The 10936-nt window shown below is 35.7% G+C and overlaps 1 protein-coding gene across 3 annotated transcripts; it reads left to right on the top strand.

Annotated features, from left to right (window-relative positions):
* Positions 1 to 4487: 4487 nt before the first annotated feature.
* On the top strand, positions 4488 to 9287 carry LOC306851068 (layilin-like). Of its 3 annotated transcripts, none has more exons than XM_079387125.1 (7): positions 4488 to 4791; positions 5258 to 5546; positions 6574 to 6731; positions 6872 to 6919; positions 7715 to 7801; positions 7943 to 8057; positions 8168 to 9286. In XM_079387125.1, exons 1-7 carry the CDS (start codon positions 4716 to 4718, stop codon positions 8472 to 8474), a joined length of 1080 nt encoding a protein of 359 aa, XP_079243251.1. In that variant the 5' UTR covers positions 4488 to 4715; the 3' UTR covers positions 8475 to 9286. The 3 variants fall into 3 exon arrangements, with proteins under 3 accessions (XP_079243251.1, XP_079243253.1, XP_079243252.1); XM_079387126.1 differs by having other exon boundaries at positions 4518 to 4791; positions 7955 to 8057; XM_079387127.1 differs by lacking the exon at positions 7715 to 7801 and having other exon boundaries at positions 4503 to 4791; positions 8168 to 9287.
* The last annotated feature ends 1649 nt before the right edge of the window (positions 9288 to 10936 follow it).

Consider the following 10936-nt stretch of genomic DNA (forward strand, 5'->3'; position numbering starts at 1 on the left):
TCAGCCTCATTTAAACCAATTTTTATACCACTGACCTACAGTCCTGTGAAACCCCTCTTTGACGGATTTGTGCCCAGGAAAAAATTCTCAGAATGAGTGTGAGAGGGATGCTCACTTTCCTTAGAATCTGCATGCAGCAGACCTATAATGTGCTCTGCATCTCCGATGTTTTAAAGTGCATTTTTCTTATTTGGCAAATTATCTTCCAATAGGGTAAGAAATTAAAAGTATTCTTGTTTCCGTTTGCATTAAGATTATTTTTCTTACCCTATGGCGGACAATTTTACTTGTTTTATGTAAAAGGCACTTAAAAGGAAAATCCCCCAGGAAAAAAGACTAAATGTAGACGATTATATAAGATGCATATTAAGAATTTTTTTATATTTGTACTTGATTAGTACAAAAATACTTAGTAAGAAAATCTATTTTGCAGCGTGAATGAATGAATAAGGTATTTAAACTTCGCTAACACTATAAAAAGGGGGAGGAGACCGAAAGAAACTCTGGGTTTACCGAAGAAAACCTGCTCCCGACCAGGTTAGGTTCACAGAGTAAGTTACTACGGTAACTGACTCGGAATATAAGTTACCTCTCTTTCAGAAACGGGCTTGACTTACCCTGCTTTCTCGGGTTTGACAAACCTCCCATTTTGAAACCGAAAACCCAGAGTTTCCCTGATTTCAGGGTTAACATACTCAGAGTTTTCACTTAACCTCCTTTCTGAAACGGGCCCCTGATGTCAATTAACTTAATTAGTTGCTAGATGTTCCCCCAGCTGAATCTTTTCAAAATTTCTTGCCCTTTGTTTTTTCAGCCCTTTGTTGCCCCCGTGTGAATTTTTAGAGACCTGTAGCAGGCATCAAATTTGAAATGAGCTCATTTAGTGGATACAAGTGTAACATTTTTCAGTTTAAACATTTGTTATCTATGTTCTATTGTGAATAAAATATTGGCTCATGTGAAAGTCTTTAAGTTTTCATTTTATTCAAATTTAAAAAACAACATTTCAAGAATTCGGGTTGTAAAGATCAAGTAAATATTTAAGTATGTATCGAGTATACAAATATTGGTGTACTACTAGTATACTTGTAAGTGTACTATTTCAATACTCCTTGGGACTAAATTGGCCCACTTTCTACTACATAAAAGTATACTTTAAGTATAACAGTAGTAAACTTTGAGTACACAAGTAGTTTACATCAAAGTTTTTAGCTTGTACTGCAGCTATACTAAAAGTGAACTTATAGGTATACTGTTAGTTTGCTAATTAAATACTTAAGTAGCATTTTTAGTACACTTTGATGTATAGTCCCAGTAAACAACTAATTTAGTAGTTTTATACTGCAAGTAAGTTTTCTTTAAGTGAACTTAACATCATACTTTAAGTATACTACTATGTCCCTATTTTTGTATTAATTTGTATATATTTTGTTATATGAATATTTGAACGTACAAAACATCAAAAGAAAGAACAGGTAAATGCTTGTAAACAAAAACATTTTATTCTAGCTTCATGCATTCTTTTTTTAAGCACTTGAATGTGGGTAAGTTTCATCATTTAAAAATAAAGAAATAAACAACATTTTGAACAAAAAAGCTGAAAAAAGACTATTCAGAATGGTAATCAAAACATAGATGGGGTCGATCAACACCCCAAAACTTGACAGTCATTATTACCTCTTCATTGGTGGACATTTTATTCCATAACATTACAAAGTTTTGATGCTGTTTTGTGTCTGATGATCGTGTTTAGATTACACATGAAAGCATCTGTTGTTGTGGTTTCTTCTTCACTTGTGTTTTTTTGGAAATTCTTGTCCAGAAGATGTGGAGTACCACCCCCTACCATATAACAATGAAAATACAGATTCTAGGGGCGCAAGTATTGCTCAAATATATTTAGACTTTTTCTATGTATGTCAAGTATACTTTTCATTTTAACTATTTCTGAGAAGTACATGAAGCCTATCTCTGAGAAGTACATAAAAAGTAGACTAAAAGTATACTTTCCTATTTTTTTAGTTTAAAAGAACTATGCTAATAGCACACTTGAATAAACTTCTTTTTCGTAAGGGGTGGCAGAGAAAAAATAGGAATAGCTCACCCAAAAATGAAAATTATTTCATTAATTACTCACCATCACAGCATTTTAACCCTCAAGACTTTCGTTCATCTTTGGAACAGAAATTAAGATATTTTTGATGAAATATGAGAGCTTCATTTCGTCTCTTCCGTATCAGTCTTTGACATGTTCAGGGCAGTATACCACTACGCATGCAAAATTATTTAATAATGTCGTTATTGTTGTTTTATTTGCACACAAAAAGTATTCTCGTAGCTTCATGAAATTATGGTTGAACCACTGATGCCACATGGACTATTTTATCAATGTCCTTTCAGGGCCTTGCACGTGGTAGTTGTTTTCCTGTCAGGGTCAGAAAGCTCTCAGATTTCATCAAAAAATATCTTAATTTGTGCTCCGAAGATGAACAAAGGTCCTACATTTTATTTTTTGTATTTATTGACAGAATTTGCATTTTTGGGTGAACTATCCTTTAATTGGCATGAAAAGTCCAAAATATAAGTTACTCAATATTAACGTAAAAACTGTTAAAAGAATGTAAAAACAAATGTAAATATGTATGCAATGATGTAAATAAAACAATGAAAAAATCCTCACAATTGTGCTGTTTTTCAAAAGGTTTCAATACAAAAGTCAAGCATACGTTCAGAAGTGGTTCTTAAAAGAAGTGACTTGTGCCTAATCAAAGGGACATGACCGACTACATTCAGTGAGGAGGGGCAATGAGCCTGGGCAGCCTGCCAGAGATCAGCACAAACAAACTACACATGCAATGCCACTGGCCTGATGGCCTCACCCTTATTTCTCCAAAACCTCATGACATCTGCAGGATCTGTTCATAATACCCTACAAAGATTTCACTGCATATATGATTACACAGTAGGAGGTTGCCTCTTCCAAGAATTTAACCCGTGTTGTAATTGGGCTTCTTGTTACTGTCATGAACACCAGAAAAGTTTTTACAGTTTATATTTCCCAGCTTAAGCTGTTTAATGCATTTATTTTCTTTGTCGGGTCAAGGGGAAAATGTCTGGAAATAAAAAAGGACAAAAAAACAAACCACAAAGATTAAGAGGAAACCGACTGTTGAAAAACTGTGTGCTTCCTTTCCTGACTGGCTTCCTATTCCTGAGGACCGTGTGTGTCTGACTGTGAGCTGGCAGGGTCAACAGCAGTGACCGAGCTCCTTTTACTTGCACAGACCAGTCAACCTCATAAAAAGTAATCTTATTTCCTCTGCCAGTTTGCTAGTGAGCCAAATGAAAATCGGTCCCTCTACACTACATGTCTCTGAACAGATTTTATATGAACTGTAAACCACAGTGATTACACAGTGATTGATGCTTACAGTAATGTGTTAGTGATACAGGAAAAGCACAAACCATTGCTAAAAGATGCTGCACATTAATATTTTTCACTTATATCCTGCAACATATTTAACATACAAAAGTCAAAGCTCTACAAAATAAGAACAAAACAACAATTTCCCAATTGAAAGATTGTGTAACAGTGTAAGAGTATAGTTCACCCCAAAATAAACTCACTCTAAGGTTGTCCAAGATGAGTTTGTTTCTTCATCTGAACAGATTGGAGAAATTTACCTCTGCAGTTAATGGGTGCCATCAGAATGAGAGAACAAAAACATTTCAGTTCACAAATAAATCACACAACTAAAGTCCATTAATATCTAATGAAGTGAAAAGCTGCTTGTTTATAATAAACTTCTATCATTAAGCCTTTTTATAATGTAAAACCTTTGCTAAAAAACAAGTCCTCTATCCATAATATTGCTTTCTCCAGTGAGAGAGTCATATTGCCTGAATCAGGAGAGAAATCTGCACAGATCAAGCAGTCCAAGGTGGGAGGTGAGGTGAGAGGACAACAGGAGAGGGACTTTTCCCACTGGAGGAAGTGTTATTATGGATTATGGACTCTTTTATGGTATTTTGACCAGTTTAATGTTAAAACACTTTACTTTTACATTTTTTTTTAATACAAACATACAGCTTTTCACTTCACAAGACTTTAATTGATATACTGGAGTTGTATGGGTTATTGTGAGGTTTTTATCAGCTGTTTGACCTCTCATTCTGACGGCACCCATTTACTGCAGAGTATCTGTTTGGTGAACAAGAGATGCAATGCGTTCAAATGAAATTTCTCCAAACCCATTCCAATGAAGAAACTAACTCATTTCGGATGGCCTGAGGTTGAGTAAACTGTCAGCAAATTTCTAATTCTGGGTGAACTATTCCTTTAAATGAAAATCACACACTGGCTTCCAAAGTTACATGTAAATAATAAGTAAACACACATAAATGCATTTCTATCCTAATCTTTTATACATTTGTTAACTAATTTACTTATGTGTATTTAACATAGCGAACAAACAAAAAGAAAAAGTAGCCTACTTCGGAACACTTTTAAAATTCACACGTAATGAGTGGGAGAGCAAAAACAGCTCCAGCAGTTCGTGGCAGCAGCAGACGCTTTCGTTCCGAGACTCAATCAGCCTTTCTCGAGTCACAGCGAAAACTTGCCTGCGTTTGTTTCGTCTGACAGCGGGACGTTTTGCTAGGATCTAGAAACAGTCGTGTCGTTGCAATCGCACACCCATTGAAACTATGTAGAGATGGAGTTCATGAAACTGATCGGAACTGTTTTGGCAGTTTGTTTCCATCCCTGCTGCGCATCGAGCGCGCTCGGTGGTGAGTTTGTACTTATTTATGTAAAATGTCGGTTCATACACCGTGATATTCAAATGATCTTACTCCGTTAGAGGTTTTATGCATCTTAAATGCACAATATTTAAGAATAATAGTCTAATAATACGATTGTTTCGGGGAAGAGACTGTGCAGTCTTTTTAAACAAAGTTTTTGTGTTGAAGAACCATATTTAGCGAACAAACGTTTAACCACAGAGTTATCTTTGTGTGCAGTGGTGTGTTTATGTACAGTTTGCGGGTTTTATATTTGGGTCACAGCTGTTTTTTAGTCAGGGAGGATATGGCTGATGGCTGTCGCACACATGACTTTGCTTGAGAGGATTTGTGGAAGTCCTCCTGGTTTGCTCGTATATGTCCCTGTGCCAACTTTCCTATAACGGTTCTTACAGTATTTCCATAATAGTACTTTAGGTTCAACATCAGTGCTTTTTGGTGATGTGGTTTGCAGATCACAGGATATGTCGTAGAGGGACAGAGAAGCCCTGCTATAAGATCACAAGCTTCCAGGACAGCAGGCTCAGAGCGAGCTTCGAGGCAGCCAGACAGAAATGCAGGGAGGATGATGGAGAGCTGCTCAGCATTGAGACCGAGAATGAGCAGCGTCTGGTGGAGAGATTTGTTCAGGAGCTCAGGGCCTCTGATGGAGACTTCTGGATTGGGCTACGAAGAAGCCCACAATATAATGCTGAGTGTTCATCACAGTATTACTGGTTGGATTACAGTAAGGCCACATTCAGGTAGGATATTTGCAGTAATAACATCCTGAAATATTCTGACAACTGATTGAATTAAAATTCTTTCATCATTTCCTTCATCCTCATGTCATTCCTGTGATGACTTTTCTTCTCAAAAATGTCATAAAATTGATCTGCAACTAATTGATCTGCCTTATGTTCAACTGTCCCAATACTTATGCTCACATCAATGAGTGGGATGAATTCTAAAAGTGCTGTTCTTTTTATTTGGTAAAACATATATGTGTAGAAACGGCTGATAATAAAATGTGACATTCTGTAATTTTGTCTCATATTCATCTTTTAATCATATTTTCAAATGTGTTGACTCCACAGCCAACAGAGCAATTTTGTCTTTACTGTTCCAGTACTTATGGAGGGGACTGTATATAATACACATATTAATAATATAAAAGTTACCTTGGCAAGTCACTTAAATAACTAAGTTATAGTATTAAAATTAATCAAATGGAAATAAAACAATTTAAGCTATAGAATTTTTTTTTAAATGACAAAAGCACAAAATTACTAGAACTTAAAATGAAAACTAAATGTAAAACATATATATATTTGAAAAAAATAACTAAGTATATAAATATAATTCTATATTCTATTAATGTATTCTGTATTTTAAGTCTTCTGAATCGTGATGGTAAGTAAATGATGACAGAATTTTTATTTTTGGTGATCTGTTCTTTCAGTGAAAGCAAAATACTAAAATGTGAATGTGTATAGAATAGAAATATTTAAAAAATTACAAAAGCACAACATAATTACTAAAACTTCCAACTAAAATTAAAATGAAAGCTGACAGTGTAAAAATAAAAGCTAATTGAAAATAAAAATTAAAACTAAATACTATAATAGTATAAAAATAATATTATTTTTTTCAATTAATGTATTCTATATTCTAAGTCTTCTGATTTATGAAGGTATTTTCTGATTTGGTGAACTACCACTTTTTAGTGAAAGCAAAATAGTAAATGTGATACAGAAAACTGAATTTTCAGTGAGTCTGTTGTGTTTCCAGGAATTGGCTGGCGACAGAGCCCTCGTGTGGCCTTGATCAGTGTGTGGCGTTATTCTACAGGCCCTCATCTTCTGCTGGCCAGAGGGAGCACAACCTGTTCAAGTGGACTGACTACAACTGCAATTCCAAGAATAATTTCATCTGCAAGTACTCAGACGGTAGGCTTTTGCTTATGTTAATCTTAGCTGTCACATTTAGATATTTAATAGGCAACAAATCTGAGACAAGCATCTTTAGTGTAAACATATTATGTAAGAGAACTTGAAATGTAAACTGTGCCGCCTCTGTATGTGTTTAGAGAAGCATCCTGTCCCCACTCCAGCAGGAAATCTCACTACACTCACAGGTAAACAAATCCTTAAGCTTTATCTGGTGCATTTGCTACTTTTGTTCTGACACAATAATGGTTCTAATAATCTTCTGTTTTACTTAATATATAATACATTAATATGAAAGTGTCTAAATTATTGTGAAATATTAGTAGTTTTATAGTACCTATAATTTTTATAGTACTTTTAATTACAGATTAAACAAAACTATAGCCCACATAACTTGAAGATTAAAGGGATAGTTCCCCATAAAGTGTAAACTCTCTTATTATTTACCAGTGTTATTATCGTTAACTAAAACTATTTAAAATCCTTTTCAGTAATTGAAATAAAGATTAAATAAAATAAATATTAGATGAAAAACTAAAGCTCAATAGAAATGTTAAAATAAAAATCAGTAGACAAAAGCATAAAATTAAAAAGACAAAAGCTTAAAAAAAATTAAATAAAAGGTAATCCAAAATATTTATACATAATAATAGTATATAAATAATAGTAAAATAATACAAATACTAAAATAATAATTTAGTTTCCCGTTCAATGTAATTACATGGAAAAAATTATGTATAGAATTATATAGGTCTAAAAGGACAAGAGGATGTGTAAATAAGGACAGAATTTTAATTTTGGGGTGATTTATTAGTTTAAAAAGACAAATAATAATGCTTTTGATGACCTCTAGTGGTGGAAGTGGAATTATACTTTTGCTCGCCATAGTCCAGCTCAAAATCCATAATAGGTCAATCATCAAGGCCAAACACCATGAATGCTTATTCATCATGCTCAGTGATTTGATCTGTAATTGTTTTTAGGTACTGATGACCTGACTCTGGTGCCAAAGCAGCCGCCCATTACAGTGGACAATGACAGGATAAAAACTGAACTCTCTGAGTCATCTGGTATTTTTTGAGAAAAGAATGGTCAATTGAATATTGGTTGAAAAACCAATATCTGTCTTATCTATCTAGCTATCTAATGTATACGTGTGATTGTCTTCTGGATATTACATTTTTTTATAGTAATTATGGACTTTGTCTTAGTTTCTATTTCAGATGACACTAATATTTACTACATCCTCCTCGCCACTCTGCCTGTAATGCTGCTGTTGATATTGGTGGTGTCGGGGGTTTTCTGTTTCAGAGTCATGTCGAAGAGGTGTGTAACGCACTGCAATTTTTTTTTAATCATTTCTTAGTTTGTTATTCTCTATGAACTATTTTGTCTGTCATCCTGCCATATAAAATACTCTGACTGCGTCTTTGCAGGAGAAAAGAACAGAATGAAACCTATGCCGTGCCAGGACAGTGGGTGCGTCCAGTAGCTCCAAAAAGTCAGAATGATTATAAACACACTGACAAATTCAACCAGTCTGGAGCTCATCTGGAGTACATGAGCTCTGAAATTAACAGAACATTTAGTGTGACGTCCACAATCAGTCAGTTTGAGGACTATGAGAATATCCCGAGCCGCCCTGCGCAGTGCGGTTTTGTCACTAATGACATCTACGAGACCTGCCGGAGCTCCTCGGCGGTAGAAGCCGGATGGGTGGACAATGACATCTATGGATACTAAAACACTATACAGTGTGTATACCGACTGGTAAAGTCTCTCCCACTAGTGTGGCTGGTGCTCCCACCATGTTCGATCTCATCTCCAGTTTCTATGTCTGCTCTTTGATGTGCACTTCGTGACCCAGTGTGGAAGCCAGTGGGGGTCTAATGCAGGGGTGTACAGATTCCCATAACTGACTATACAAAGAAGCATAAAGGTGTCATCGGCTTGTGAGAGCTTCCTCTGTGGAAGCTGGCATCCTGGAAAGGGACTTTCCATTTGAAAATTCACGAAAAAGTGCGCTGACCTCTCAGCCCATCTCAACAACGTCCTTCAGTGTCTCTGAGAATGGCCTCTAAAGGATACCTACTGGTTTTTAAAGACTGGGTAGTTGCTTTGTAAGCTCTTTTGTGTAAAAACTGCATTAATGGATTTGTACGTATAAAACTTTATTGTAACATATTGAATGTATGAGTTTTGCTGTATTTGGATTGTAAATGATATGTTGTCTTTCCTTGTAGTAATAATAATAATAATAATAATCCTTGTCAAGTTATTTGGACTTACTCTTGAACACAGAATAGCTTTTAATGGATGCATTTGTGTTTAATCAACATTGTTCCCACACTCCTGGAGAACCTGGAAATGTCTTGGGATTTTAAAATCAGGCCTGGAAAGGGAGAATGTATATTTTTCTAGTTAGTTATGCTTAACTAATTGGTAAGAACATGACTGCAAACATCTTGGAAATGGCCTGACCTTGACGCAATGCAACTTTAACACATGATTTTATTTAATTGTATTTGATAAGGAATAAACGTTTTTGAAAACTCATTCAGTGTTCTTTGTCATACTGAGAATAGATCTCTACCTTTTCCATATAGTCAAATGTCACTGCTGCATGCTTGTAGCTTCACATCGGGTTCGGATGACTCCTTTTCCAGTCGATTCTGTTATTTCATTGTACCCTTTTAGTGACTGCGTCACTGTCAATTTATTGCAAATATTTTGAGCTAAACGCGATTCTTTGGAAATGCATTATTATTCAGCTGAGACCCCTGACATCATCAGAGCTGTAGGATCAGTGAAGTGTTTTTTTTAGTCCTGAGTGACTGCAGTGCAGCATGTGACCGTCAGAGGTCGCCATATGGTAGGCCACCTAAAACTGAATTACGTGCAGCTTTGAGGACATATTTGTTGCACTTATGTCATGGAGGTGTTTCAATGACATTTTCCAATACAAATCATGCACCGTCTGTAATGCGTTTCTACGCTTATATACTCTTGATAGGAATGACTTGTTTATTAAACTGTTGAGTAGGCCTACTGCGCTCAGATGATTCTTCAAAGATGCATAGCCTACACATTCAATGTTTGTACCAAAATTCTGCTTTATATGATTATGTAATTGAGCAAATATGTGCCACGCCTGCTTTGATGTCTACAGGGTTGGGTTGAAAACACTTGCCTTAGTGTCCTAGATGTCAAAATGTGATTAATTAAAGCTGGGGTTTTCATAGGCTACTGGGGTCCAGGAGGCCGCAAGGGGGTTCGTGGAAGTGTTTAGAGAAAAAAATGATACATTAAATTTAAATAAGTAATTTTTTAAAATAAAGAAATATACAGTCAAGCCAAAATGACACCTTCAACTTTTCTCACATTATCACAGTTTATTCACTATAGTTAGAAAATGGTAATAAAATATGACAAGAACTCAAGAGTTAAACTGTGTCAGAACAACTTCATCTTGATAATGCCATCTTTCTGTTAGGCTGTCTCACAAATGGCTGTCAGCTGTTAAATGTAAGTACACAATTAGATAATACCAATTTAGGGCAACTAATTACCAAGCAATGCTTAGTAATTTTGTTCAGTCTGTGGAGTAAAAAGGTAGCATTAGCAATTAAAGAAAAAACACTTAAGCAAAACATGGTCGGGTCAAAGTGTCTAAATAATTTTACTGGTAGTCCATTGTATGAATAATTTTTGGATATAATGTGTCACAGTTTATTTTGCTATCCTCACTTATGTAAATGAACTATAGTGTCCTGCACCCACCAGTAAAAACATATCAAAAATTATATTTGGTGTCTGAATAATTTTTGGTTTGCCTGTATATGGATGCATCTAACAGTACAGTACTGTAATATTCAGAAACTAAATATTTTCCAAATAATACTTAATGGGGGAACTTGTACTTGCTTTTAAGAGACTATAAAGCCGGAAAACACAGCGTACCGCCTTCAAACAGCGAGCCCGTCGCCGTCGGCTATCATTCCTCGACTGAAGCACGCGAGAGACTTTATCAAAGTTGCTGGCGGCACACACACACAGAGACAGACAGCGCTCGAGCAAACACAGCGACGCTCTGGCCGTTGACGTAAGAGGTGGGTCTGGTCGTCTTGGAAACGGGCTGGCACTGGAGTGTGGAAGCGCTTCGAAGCCCCGCCCCTTGTACAAATACCCCCATAGGCTCTGACGTC

The sequence above is a fragment of the Barbus barbus genome (genome assembly GCF_936440315.1).
Source record: "Barbus barbus genome assembly, chromosome: 31".
Taxonomy (NCBI): Eukaryota; Metazoa; Chordata; class Actinopteri; order Cypriniformes; family Cyprinidae; genus Barbus; species Barbus barbus.

Coding starts and splice junctions, on each gene's coding strand:
- LOC306851068 (XM_079387125.1), top strand. CDS start 4,716: ATGGAGTTCATGAAACTGATCGGAACTGTTTTGGCAGTTTGTTTCCAT. Junction 6,920..7,714: donor AAATCTCACTACACTCACAG/GTAAACAAATCC, acceptor AATTGTTTTTAG/GTACTGATGACCTGACTCTG. Junction 8,058..8,167: donor TTCAGAGTCATGTCGAAGAG/GTGTGTAACGCA, acceptor GCGTCTTTGCAG/GAGAAAAGAACAGAATGAAA.